Source organism: Littorina saxatilis, linkage group LG16 (assembly GCF_037325665.1).
Source record: "Littorina saxatilis isolate snail1 linkage group LG16, US_GU_Lsax_2.0, whole genome shotgun sequence".
Lineage (NCBI taxonomy): Eukaryota > Metazoa > Mollusca > Gastropoda > Littorinimorpha > Littorinidae > Littorina > Littorina saxatilis.
Window position 1 is genome coordinate 24306489 of NC_090260.1, and position 13833 is coordinate 24320321.

Below are 13833 nucleotides of genomic sequence, written 5' to 3' on the forward strand. Positions count from 1 at the left end.
CGGGATTAAAAATACGCCAGACGTCATTTAGACCACACTGTTCGACAAAAGAGTTGAAAAGTTTGACATGTGCGGCAGGGTGTTTTTCTCCACTAATGATATCAAGGTTATTATCTCTAACACTGTTAAAATCACCGCAAACTATTTTAATCATCGAATTACTTTTGTTGATCTCTTCAGTAAGAACAGCAAAACATATTTTCATTTCTCTGAAAGTGCTTGGAGCATACACATTAAAAATAGTTGTTTCTTTTCCATTAATAGACAGGTTTATGGATACAATTCGTTCATGCTGACACTCGATGGACCAATCGAAGGAGAACTGCTTTCTTACAAGAATAAGTTGACCCTTCGAGTGTTTTGTTCCTTCAGTCGAGATTAATTCACCTCCCCATTCTTTTTTCCACGTTGCTACGTCTGCCTGTGTAATATAAGACTCCTGAATACAAATTACGTCATATCTTCCTTCTCTCAGTCGACTAAATAGTTTTTTCCTTTTAGTAACATTTCTCAATCCTCGAACATTTAAGGACAATATTTGTAAATTTTCCATACTAAAATATTAATATGTTTTAGTAGTAGTTCCAACTCGCATCCAAATCGCAATGGCCAGAAATCACAGTCCATTAAACATGCAGTAGTCGTAAGGGGGAAGAAATCTTCTCAATAAGGGACATAATCATCCCGTCTCGGTTTCTTTGTTCTTTGTTGACATTGTCGACGTTGGCTGGTGATTTGTTAACATCAGCGCACTTCTGCTGTTTCTGAGGCTGAGAGAAAAAATCACGGTTGCGGTCCTGTGATCGGTGTCTCTTCACAGATCCCGAGCGGCTTCGCGATCCCGCCGACAGCGTAGCACTCCTCGGTGTACGAACAGACGGTCGAAAATTCGCGAAAAAGTCGGGGGCGGCGACGAGGTTGGTGGTGGAGGACGGAGCCCTGTCACTGGTTTGCACCGGCTCGTCTGTTGTAGTTTCAGCCGCTTCAAAAGACTTTTCGGTTTGCGCCGGCTCGTGACTTGTCGCAGTTTTGGTTTCAGAGTTTTTCTCGGTGGCTGTCTGGCAGTCAGGACTGCCACGTCTGTGACCTGGTAATCTGCAGTCTCTGCAAACTACTTCATTCTCGCACACTGACACATGGTGCCCATCCAACAAACATTTGCTGCACACTACCTTCCTCGGCACGGACTTCTGTTCCCTATGATAAACAGCAGCGGTGAAAATGCTTACAGTCATGGTTTTCTCGAGAGGGACAGGGGGCACAGTAATGAAGACAAAACGACCCCCGGTCAGAAAACGAGTCAATTTTCCATCTTTGTCTCTAGCTCTCTGTTGCTTAACTCCTGAACGGAGCTCGCAACCGAGACTGACAAATGAGTTTTCGATCTCAGAGTCGGCTACCGAGAGAGGGAGATTGTCAATGAAAACTTTAGTTGAGGGTTTTTCAATGCCGAGATTGTCACGCAACGAAAAAGGGTTTTCACCACATACCTTTAAGGCGACGTTCCTCAAACTCAAATCTTGAACAAGCAGAGTGTTGCGTGCTTCTCTGGTAGCTGCGTAAATCCTCCACAGCCCCCGAATCTCTTGAGCTCCGAGAACACTTTCTCGTCCAGAAACTCTTTAGGCAGCCAAACACACTTCAAGCACAGAAACACTGTCACTGTCGGACAGGGGAATGTCTCTTCTTTTCAGAAAAACAGGGTTAACACCCGAGGCCATGGTATTTCAATCGAGAGAAGAGAAGAAAGGAGAAAAGAAAAAGCTAACACATTCGGTGATCATACGACGCAATAGGTCGCGAAGAGTAGACAGCGGGAAGAGCGATGAGTGCTCACTGTGACACTGTTTTATTTGTAAGTTCATTTATTGCTTTCCATATATTCTTTGAATTTTGCTTTGATGACGCTAGGTCATGAAAGTACTTGATTTTTTTGTTCGTTTAAGTGAGTTTTCTTTATTTCTCTGTTCTCTATACTCCGCTTCCTTGCCAACTGATTTTAAGAAATCACGATGGCCAATAGCATCTTGCAATTCAGTATCAAACCATTTAGGTTTTACTATTTGCTTGACTCTCTTAATTCTCCACGGGGCATGTTTATCGTATATTTCTGTAAAGACATCTATCCAGTGTGTTATTGCATCATCAGGATCCGTACAATTATAAACATCAGAGAGAGAAGAATTACCTAAGTCTACAAGAAAGGCGTTCTCGTTAAATTTAGTAAAGGAGCGGTACTTTACTGTCTTGTGACCAACTTTGGGGATTTTTACACCCTTTCTTGGCCACGTGAGACAAACAGGAAAATGATCACTACAGCCGCTGGTTGGAACACAAACTTCTGCAACGTTACGGGTGTTAGAAACATAGACATGATCTATCAAAGTGCTTGTAGATGCAGTAACCCTAGTAGGGGTGTTCACGAGAGGGGTTCACTAGTCCGAGGGTTCACTAGTCCGAGGGTCCACTGGTCCGAGGGTTCACTAGTCCGAGGGTTCACTAGTCCGAGGGTCCACTAGTCAGAGGGTTCACTAGTCCGAGGGTTCACTAGTCCGAGGGTTCACTATAAACGCTTGAACAAAGGATATTCAATTTGATTTGTTTTTATTTTGTGTGTGTATGTGTGCGTGGATGTGCGTGTGCGTGCGTGCGTGTGTTTTTCACTAATGTGGGAACCAAATCGAAGAATAATCTCATAAAAACACTGAGTTGTTTTCATTCAAAAAGATAATGTGGTGTTTTATATTTGACTGAAGAAATCTCAGACTATTTCCCCCAAGAAACTTAGTTATTTATATTTTGACTGAAGAAAGGATATTAAATTTATCAGGATACTGCCCCGACTGGACAATTACGTGATCGAACTGCCTACAGTTTTTAGCCATATTATATAGCACCTCGGGTTTCCTTTTGCCCGTGAGGGTCAATTAGTTATCCCACCGACCTGAATTATGGAGAGGATCGAGCCTGGGTTGTACTACAGCCTCACACATAATTTCATTGAAATCGGTTCTCAAACATCGGATATCTATTTGCGGACAGACACACACACACACACACACACACACACACACACACACAGAGACAGACACACACACAGAGACAGACACACACACACAGAGACAGACAGACACAGTGAAACCTATATACCGCCTTTTAAGGGGCGGTATAATAACTGAAAAATCAAGCGTCTATAGTGAACCCTCGGACTAGTGAACCCTCGGACTAGTGAACCCTCGGACTAGTGGGACGAACTGGAAAATCAAGCGTCTATAGTAAACCCTCGGACTAGTGAACCCTCGGACTAGTGAACCCTCGGACTAGTGGGACGTTCCCGTGTTCACGACTTGTTTGAGATCATAAAGGTTGAACATATCTAACCATGGTTTATTTTGTTTTAATAAATCAATATTAAAATCTCCTAAGAGAATGGTTTTTTTGATTCTAACAAAGCAGCATCTAACATATATGTGAACATTTGTCCGTCCAGTTTACACGTTCTGCTGGATTTCTATAGCAGAAACCAATAAGCATTGGAGGTGCCTTTTTACATTTAGTCAAGTTTTGACTAAATGTTTTAACATCGAGGGGGAATCGAAACGAGGGTCGTGGTGTATGTGTGTGCGTGCGTGTGTGCGTGCGTGCGTGCGTGTAGAGCGATTCAGACCAAACTACTGGACCAATCTTTATGAAATTTGACATGAGAGTTCCTGGGTATGATATCCCCGAACGTTTTTTTCCTTTTTTCTATAAATGTCTTTGATGACGTCATATCCGGCTTTTCGTGAAAGTTGAGGCGGCACTGTCACGCTCTCATTTTTCAACCAAATTGGTTGAAATTTTGGTCAAGTAGTCTTCGACAAAGCCCGGACTTCGGTATTGCATTTCAGCTTGGTGGCTTAAAAATTAATTAATGACTTTGGTCATTAAAAATCTGAAAATTGTAAAAAAAAATATTTTTTTCTAAAACGATCCAAATTTACGTTCATCTTATTTTCCATCATTTGCTGATTCCAAAGACATATAAATATCTTATATTTGGATTAAAAACAAGCTCTGAAAATTAAATATATAAAAATTATAATCAACATTAAATTTTTGAAATCAATTTAAAAACACTTTCATCTTATACCTTGTCGGTTCCTGATTCCAAAAACATATAGATATTATATGTTTGGATTAAAAACACGCTCAGAAAGTTAAAACAAAGAGAGGTACAGAAAAGCGTGCTATCCTTCTTAGCGCAACTACTACCCCGCTCTTCTTGTCAATTTCACTGCCTTTGCCATGAGCGGTGGACTGACGATGCTACGAGTATACGGTCTTGCTGCGTTGCATTGCGTTCCGTTTCATTCTGTGAGTTCGACAGCTACTTGACTAAATGTTGTATTTTCGCCTTACGCGACTTGTTTAATTTGACCTCGATCCAGACGGATTCCACAAACTGTTCTAAATGTGTTAAACGTGTGTAAGTCAATGATTCACTATATATACAAGCAATCCAGTTTCTTTACATTGTTGGGGGTTTCTGCGTACAACACTGTAACCTGGAATACAGTGTTAGTGTGAGTGTTACTAAGGTCCTTTTTGAGATTGGTGAAGATGGTTTGCTTTTCGTTGCTGTCTTTGTGGATGTGGTCCTCTTGTGTTTCTTTGATGGAACCTTTTACTGGTGCTTCTTCGATTGAGCCTTCTTTTGCTGGTGCTTCTTTGGTGGAGCCTTTTCCTAGTGCTGCTTTGATGGAGCCTTTTCCTAGTGCTGCTTTGATGGAGCCTTTTCCTAGTGCTGCTTTGATGGAGCCTTTTCCTAGTGCTGCTTTGATGGAGCCTTTTCCTAGTGCTGCTTTGATGGAACCTTTTCCTAGTGCTGCTTTGATGGAGCCTTTTCCTAGTGCTGCTTTGATGGAGCCTTTTCCTAGTGCTGCTTTGATGGAGCCTTTTCCTAGTGCTGCTTTGATGGAACCTTTTCCTAGTGCTGCTTTGATGGAGCCTTTGCCTAGTGCTGCTTTGATGGAGCCATTTACTGGTGTTTTTTCGATGAAACCTTTTTCTTGCGCTCTTTGGATGGAGACTGTTTCTGGCGCTTCTTTGATGAAACCATTTTCTGGTGCTACTGTGATGTAGCCTTTTTCTGGTGCTTCTTTGATGGAGCCTTTCACTGGGTCTTCTCTATTTGAGTCTTGTTCTTGTTCTTCTTTGATGGAACCGTTTCCCGGTGCTTCTTTGATGGTGCCGCTTTCATCCTGGGTTTTCTTCAGAGAAGGCGAGATATACTCTTTCCAACGGCCTTCTGTTTGGTCCCAAACCGCCAGGGATTTCTTTGGTTTGCTGCGACCGTCTGCTACATTCCAAAACGCCAGCGTTTTCTTTGGCTTGCTGCGACCGCCTGCTTCGTTCACAAACGCCATGGTTTTCTTAGACTTTGTGCGACCGTTGGTCGGAGCCGTTTCGCTGTCATCGTTTTTCAAGCGAAGGACCAATGACTGTTCTTCCCTGTGGATATCCTTCACGGGATCCGCGTGGTCTGTGTCCTTGGCCTTCTGACGAGCGGCAGTGTCTCCTTCGTTCTGAGAGAGAGGAACACTGGTCTTCTGTTCGTTGGGATGGGACGACGTCTTTTGAAACTCTTCTTCCTCGTGCGTCGCACTGTTTGAGCTCTGCCAAGGGGAGGCTCGTGAATCATTGATGCTGCCTCTTGCTGAAAGTAGGCAGTAATTATGCCATTGGTCAACATTCTTTCTCTCACCACCTTATAAGTAAACCGATATTTGACTCACCTGAGCAAAAGCACTTCTATCGAAGCATTAATCTCGGCTAAGACTTATCCAAGAACAGCTCTCTTGTCTTGATTTGAGTTACAAATTACAGACATTCATACCCCAAACATTATGTTCGTCATCTTAGATTGTTCACACTTTGCTTCGCCCTTTTCTGAACAAAACCATATTGTTGATTTTATCATTTATTTTTCCTTATCATTTTATGAAAACTTCTATTAAAATAATCATGGTCCCAAGTTTTTCAAAAAATATATGAGCTGTGCGTGAGCATACCTTTGGTTTTTTTTAAATCGCAAAAATATATATTGCTTGGGTTACTCCCCCAAACATATTGTTTGTCTTCCAAAAGATCATAGAACATATATAGATCTGCATTTGTACCATAAACATTTATTTGAAAATAAAAATTGGTTGGCCCATGCTACAAGAGGCTTTGACGTCAATGTATCATGACGTCACCCCCTCACTTCGGTCTTTCTCTCGCGCGCGTGATGTGTGTGTGTGTGTGTGCGTGACAGTGTGTGTGTGTGTATGTGTGTGTGTGTGTATGTGTGTGTGTGTGTGCATGTGTGTGCATTTTGTGTGCACATGTCAGGGCCGGATCTGGGGGGGGGATGGTCCTGGGTTCTGGAACCCCCCCCCCCCCCCCCCCCTGGCCATCCAATGTACCTCTCAGAGAAAAAAAAAAGTGGACTTTTTAAGCTCTTCCCCCAACTCCCTCAGTTTATTTGGTCTTCTAAAACTATTTCAAATTATGAACAACATCAAGTCGACAACGGCCTGCCCTCCCCGTTATAAGTCCATCATCATAGTAATATATTCAAAGTAAAGAGTCCTGTCAGACTTATTTACTAGGCATATATATGTCTTTGGGATTATTCCACTGAACCACTATGGTAAATGAATATAATTTTATGAAGTATTTTGTTACTGTTGAAAATGTGTAATTTTGATTCCCAATTGCAAGGAAAGACCAAAAAATGACCTCACAAATGCAAAATTTTCTCGGCTTGGAACCCCCCCCCCCCCTCAAACGAACTTGGTCCGGCCCTGCATGTGTTAGAAAAAGAGAAAGGCAGACTGACTTACAGAGATAGAGAAAGAGAGAGAGATATATGGGAGAACTCTGTGTGTATGTGTGTGTGTGTATGTGCGTGCGTGCGTGCGTGTGTGTGTGTGTGTGTGTGTGTGTGTGTGTGTGTGTGTGTGTAAAAAAAGGTTAGTGTGTGTGCGTGTGTTTGTGTGTAAAAAGGAAGACTGTGCGCATGGTTTCTCTCACTTTGTCAATAGTTCTACCTCTTTGTATATATATATATATTGGTGTATAAAATCCTCTCTCTCTCTCTCTCTCTCTCTCTCTCTCTCTCTCTCTCTCTCTCTCTCTCTCTCTCTCTCTCTCTTCACGACCAATTTCTTGTTAGTATCAGGAAATATGCCAGTAAGTGGATTACCAAGTGCGGCAGAGTCACTGCTAGCAACCCTGCTCGTCGACCACAAAGTGACATCCTGGAAACCTACAGCGGAAGGCCAGCAATGCGCATTTATATTGCGTCTCAACGGTTCAGAAGAAACAACTCAGTCCGCCATTACTTCACGCGCACGGACAGGAAAGTGGCGACGTAAACCACCTTCACAGCCAAGAAGAGATAAAAAGAGGGCGGCAGACTTCTACAAAAATCAGGTGGGGCTTTCTCGTGACATCATAGGAAACAGACACAAAAGTAGATTTAATTCAGAAACAAACAGTCAAAACAACAGTGACAAATGTGATAACCATCAAGCATTAGCAGACAACCAACATACAGGTGTGGGTGTGACAACTCCACGTGCAGCACGCATTGACCCCACTGTCAGCCAGTCAACACAGCAGTGTGTGACAGACAAGCACGGGTGAATTAAGGGCAGATTATACCTGCGCAGAGTCAGCGGCACAGACGACGCACTGCATATTATTGATGCTGCGGTAGGGATTATGACGAGTATTTGGCCTGTTTTCTTTTCACGCAACGTATAGCGGGCTGGGAAAGAAAAACAAGTCGCCTAAGGCGAAAATACAACATTTAGTCAAGTAGCTGTCGAACTCACAGAATGAAACTGAACGCAATGCCATTTTTCAGCAAGACCGTATACTCGTAGCATCGTCAGTCCACCGCTCATGGCAAAGGCAGTGAAATTGACAAGAAGAGCGGGGTAGTAGTTGTGCTAAGAAGGATAGCACGCTTTTCTGTACCTCTCTTTGTTTTAACTTTCTGAGCGTGTTTTTAATCCAAACATATCATATCTATATGTTTTTGGAATCAGGAACCGACAAGGAATAAGATGAAAGTGTTTTTAAATTGATTTCGACAATTTAATTTTGATCATAATTTTTATATATTTAATTTTCAGAGCTTGTTTTTAATCCAAATATAACGTATTTATATGTTTTTGGAATGAGAAAATGATGGAGAATAAGATGAATGTAAATTTGGATCGTTAAATAAAAAAATTTTTTTTTTACAATTTTCAGATTTTTAATGACCAAAGTCATTAATTAATTTTTAAGCCACCAAGCTGAAATGCAATAATACCGAAGTCCGGGCTTCTGCATAACTGTGTGGTCAGGTCGTGTACAGTAAGATCTACTTTTGTGTGGGCCGGTGTCTCAAGTGTGTCGTGCTTTCGTCACACGCATTTTAATTTCTGTTGGTAAATTCCAGTGTAGCGTTAAAGCTGAACAGTGATGATCTTTCAGAGAGACCTCATTTGAACTCGGAGAAAGGACTGTGCTCTTCATTATTTGCGATTCGAAACCTTCAGTCGAGCGTCGATGGATTGACTGTGCGGAGTGACTCCCCTTGAATTGACTACCCCACGAAGGACTCGACGGTTCGCACATTTTCAAAATAAATGTGGCATATATCTCGTGTTGTATCTTCACTCATCGGGGAGTCTGATACTAAATATGAACGGTAAGAATGCTCTGAACCCTACACGTATTATATCCCCATCGTTTTTTCGTTCACATTTGCCCCACATGTTAATTTGCTGAGCGGGGTTTATGTCGTCTGCTACTGCTAGGCTAGAACAATCGAACCACTGCAGTCTGCACTGTCACTGAGTCTGCACGAATAAGGCAGGCTGGTAATAAGTCTTATAATTATATGGTAAGAACGTTCTGAACCCTACACGTTTTCGATTACGATTGTTCTTGCCTTGAAATAATAATTCGGAAACCATTCACGTACTGAACTGATGCAGTCGTATTTCAGGGTCTCGTATTTCAGTGTAGTCTGCTAGAGTCGATCGAATCAGTCTTCCAAATGCTGTGTACGTTATCGGAATAACACTTGTGTTTTCTGTTAGCCGCTGGGAATTGTATACTAACTCATCATTTGGTAATGTGGATGATAAGCTACATGCCACTAACACGGCATATTATGAGAAGAATCTATGCAAGTCGGCGAAAATGAGATGAAACAGAGCGGCTTCTATTTTTAGATCAGTGCCACTGTGGCACAGGCACATGCAATCTGTCAGAAAAAAAGACCCACTTCTGCTTTAATTGAGAAGCAGGGAATTTATGGTCATTTGGTATTGTGGAGAATATAAGCTACATGTCATTAATTAATTCTGAGGATGAGAGTACAGTCTCGCTTTGGCAAAGGGCGTAAGAATACGCTCTGTGGAAAAGTTAGCGCACTCCAAGAGTGCGCTAACAGATTAGCGCATCGCCATTAGCCAATCAACTGGTTCACATCAGTCATGTGACACCAGTACTTACTGACAATTAGTGTTATTATTATCATTATTATTATTTTATTGTTATTAATCTTATTACCATGAAATCATCATCATTGCCTTCATTGCTATTATCATTGTTACTTTTGCTATCTTTATACTTCATAGTTTTTAATTAGTTAATCTATAACTTTTGATTTGCTTTTGAATGTTACTTATTACCATATGTATGTTTCGTCAAATTCGTAGTGTCCATATACTCTTTTCATGTGTTGTTTTGTTCTCGTCTTTGTTTGCAAGGACAGATTGTAAGACTAGGCAATGCCTAAAATCTCCATCCTTCTGTAATAAAGTTTAATCAATAAAATCAATCAATCTCTCTCTCTCTCTCTCTCTCTCTCTCTCTCTCTCTCTCTCTCTCTCTCTCTCTCTCTCTCTCTCTCTCTCTCTCTCTCTCATGGCTGCCAACCTTATAAACCGTCGTCTGCTACGAGAACCCCGACCTTGCGTGACCCTGCTTCCGGGCATTTCATTATTCAAACTTTCAAAATTTCGAATTTTACTGATCTTGTCTTGATGAAAAAATAATTATTTTATGATTTAAGAATGTTTGTGTAACAAGCTGTCAATTTATTATTTAGATTTTAAAAGTTAGGTCTAGCGCCAAAACGCACCACGGTCCGATTGTCTCTGACACAATCCGCGTTCAAATGGAAGGGTGTTTGTACTGTGTGTCGACGGGCGCAGTGGCGTGGTGGTAAAACGTCGGCCTCCTAATCGGGAGGTCGTGAGTTCGAATCCCGGTCGCTGCCGCCTGGTGGGTTAAGAGTGGAGATTTTTCCGATCTCCCAGGTCAACTTATGTGCAGACATGCTAGTGACTTAACCCCCTTCGTGTGTACACGCAAGCACAAGACCAAGTGCGCACGGAAAAGATCCTGTAGCCTAACTGTAATCCATGTCGGAGTTCGGTGGGTTATGGAAACACGAAAATACCCAGCATGCCTACTCAACGAAAGCGGAGTGAGCTGACTATGCTCTCAGAGTATAGTGTGGGGAACCCTAATGGGCAAACGAGCTCATAGACAGGTCCCACGTAACCAGACAAATTCTGGAACGCTGAAGAAGAAGAAGATTCTGAAGAAGAAGAACTGTGTGTAAAAGCCTGACAGTATATGTGATGGTTTACGGGAGGCGCACTGTGCCTTTAACTACTGCATTCCTTTGCTACTCTGTAATCTACACTTGCCTAAAAAAAAAAAAAAGCGATCTTTGAGTCGGTCTTGCATTAAAGACCTTCACAAGTATCCTCTTACCTTTCGTTCAATGTATTTGGTTTGTCTGTACGTATAGATTAAAGGGTGCCCCCGAAGCAATGCAAAAACACAACATTTGCAGGCTTCAAAAACGCGATGGAAAAGCTCAACCACGCGCGTTTTAGATCTATTTTTGTGGTTGACTAAAACCGTCGTATCTGCCCGAGGCCGCCTCGCAAAAATACCGCTGATCACCACTGTCGGAAGGCTCAAGAATTGTTTAACAAGATAGTCGGATTTCGTTGTTCTAGTCCGAGTGAATTCGAAGATATGGCTAGTTGAAAATGCCGATTTGTTCGCTAAAAAAACCTCGGCTGTTTACATATATATATATGTTCTGCGCGAACTTAGAATCCGGTTTCATTCTAGAATGGACCGGGTCCAGGTTGGAATTCTAACCCTGCGCAAGTACAGGGGTGCCATTCTAGAATGAAACCCTTGTTGCTGGTCCATTCTAGAATCGGCCGTGCGCAAGGTTGGAATTTGGGTCCAAGTTGGAATAGTCATTTCAGTTAGACTATCACACAGCCAAAGCCACAAATGTGGATTTTCTGTTTGTTTTTGTTTTTTGTGTGTTTGGTTGGGTTTTTTTCTCGGGTTTTTTACACTTTACTCAAAGACATCGTGAATTGGGATTGTGATGTTCTGAAAGTGATTACGATTTTGAGAGACACTCAGCACTGATCGCTACGAACGGAAATTTCCGGACTGACAGTGTTTTGCCGATCTCGCTTGTAACTTTTAATCTTATTCATATACATGAAGTTGGTCTTCTGAATTGTGAAGATATAATGTCAACTTTTTTTTAAACCTGTGACAACAGCTCTATAACTCACTCTGTCCTTCTGTTGGTCTGTCTGTCGGTTAGTCGGTCTGACCGTCTGTCTGTCTGTCTGTCAACAAAATTGTCAACAAGAAGGGCAAAGCCCATACGACTCACATGCTCGACCTTCTGCTTTACACATTTTTCCTACCAAAATACATGTGACCTTGACCCAAGGTCAAGGTCATCCAAGGTCATGCAACACAAAGCTGTTAATTCAAGACATAGGAAGTACAATGGTGCTTATTGGCTCTTTCTACCATGAGATATGGTCACTTTTAGTGGTTCACTACCTTATTTTGGTCACATTTCATAAGGGTCAAAGTGACCTTGACCTTGATCATATGTGACCAAATTGTCTCATGATGAAAGCATAACATGTGCCCCACATAATTTTTAAGTTTGAAACAGTTATCTTCCATAGTTCAGGGTCAAGGTCACTTCAAAATATGTATACAATCCAACTTTGAAGAGCTCCTGTGACCTTGACCTTGAAGCAAGGTAAACCAAACTGGTATCAAAAGATGGGGCTTACTTTGCCCTATATATCATATATAGGTGAGGTATTCAATCTCAAAAACTTCAGAGAAAATGGGAAAAATGTGAAAAATAGCTGTTTTTTAGACAACATTTATGGCCCCTGCGACCTTGACCTTGAAGCAAGGTCAAGATGCTATGTATGTTTTTTGGGGCCTTGTCGTCATACACCATCTTGCCAAATTTGGTACTGATAGACTGAATAGTGTCCAAGAAATATTCAACGTTAAAGTTTTCCGGACGGACGGACGGACGGACGACTCGGGTGAGTACATAGACTCACTTTTGCTTCGCATGTGAGTCAAAAAACCGGACATTTCCGAGAGGGAGACAGCGCTGACATTGCAAGCGGCCGCAACCGGCTCTCATCACAAAAACAACTGCCCTGCAAACAATACCGCCCTGATAGTCCCCCTTGCTATGGTCTGCCTTTGTTTATTGCGTACTCAGGAGTGTCAACTTTCTTGACAAGATCGCCAAAGGATTTTTTTCAGGGGTAGACAAATCAGCCCCATTTTATCAAAGGGAAGGTGCAGGTGGAGATAATTCAAGGGAAGACAACTCTGTCTTACCTACAAACATTACGGCCCCCTTTATTCAAGGGTTTCATTCTAGAATGGCACCACTGTACTTGCGCAGGGTTAGAATTCCAACCTGGACCCGGTCCATTCTAGAATGAAACCGGATTCTAAGTTCGCGCAGAACATATATATCGCAAAGAAGAAATGGACATAAGATCTACACATGAACTGGAAGAGAGAGAGGGCGGGGAGAGAGACTCGAGTGTGTTATGCACGTTTTTGTGAGTTTGTATGTATGCGTGTGTGCGTGGATGTGGATGTGTTCGTAACCATGTTTAGAAAAATGGGTTTTGGTATAACGGCAGCACGGCGGAATCATTTTGTGAGTTGCCTTAGCATAGAGTCAGAATGACGGGGAAAACGGTAGGACATGAGTTCACAGAAACTCTGTCCGAGCAAAACAAAAACGACTCACAGAACGTACTTACCCGCACAAGAAGGTGGCAAGAAATGCAGCACACCGAACGATACCAACACAACAACTGTACGCTTCATTCTATCCTCTTGCTGGAACTTCTGTCGAAAACGTCATCATGACGTCAAAGGCGTTTGCTCTGGTTTGTGTCTGTCTCGGACACGCTAACACATCAAAAACGATAGTCTCAGTCAGCCCCGACTGACTTGCAGAGCAGACCTTTTTCGTATAACCTTTGCCCCCAGCGTTTCGACCAATCAGATTTTAGGGCACGGCAGCCTCTCTCTGATAACCGGAACCAGGGGGCAATAGGTGCCTGGCCTGAAATACCTCTTTCAGTGCTCGAAGTACTATTGCCGGAGGATTACATTTGAGAAATTCTGCAAGAAATCAGATTATCTTGTTCAAAATCATGAACAAAAAGTCAAGGACATGCACGAAGGTATGGTTTGAAACGACTATTGGTGGTATATGGACGAAAGACTTGGCGAACTTCCCCTGCATAAGCGAAGCAGAGGTGATCGACCACAGATCTACAGATCTCTGGATCAATTTCTTACTGATACTACTGCGTCTACGTTCGACAAGTTATACGACGCATCCAGCGCAAAGAACTTGATGCGAAACCTTGGGGTAAACGATAGACATACTGTGTGCATAAA

The 13833-nt window shown here is 42.3% G+C and overlaps 1 protein-coding gene across 1 annotated transcript in view; it reads right to left on the bottom strand.

Annotated features, from left to right (window-relative positions):
- LOC138949936 (uncharacterized) overlaps positions 1–13257 on the bottom strand; it is a 251406-nt gene extending 238149 nt beyond the window's left edge. Inside the window, exon 1 of the mRNA XM_070321720.1 lies at positions 13185–13257. Coding sequence (XP_070177821.1) covers positions 13185–13251 — 67 coding nt within the window. The 5' untranslated portion in view covers positions 13252–13257. The remainder of the gene's footprint in view (positions 1–13184) is intronic.
- Positions 13258–13833: the final 576 nt, after the last annotated feature.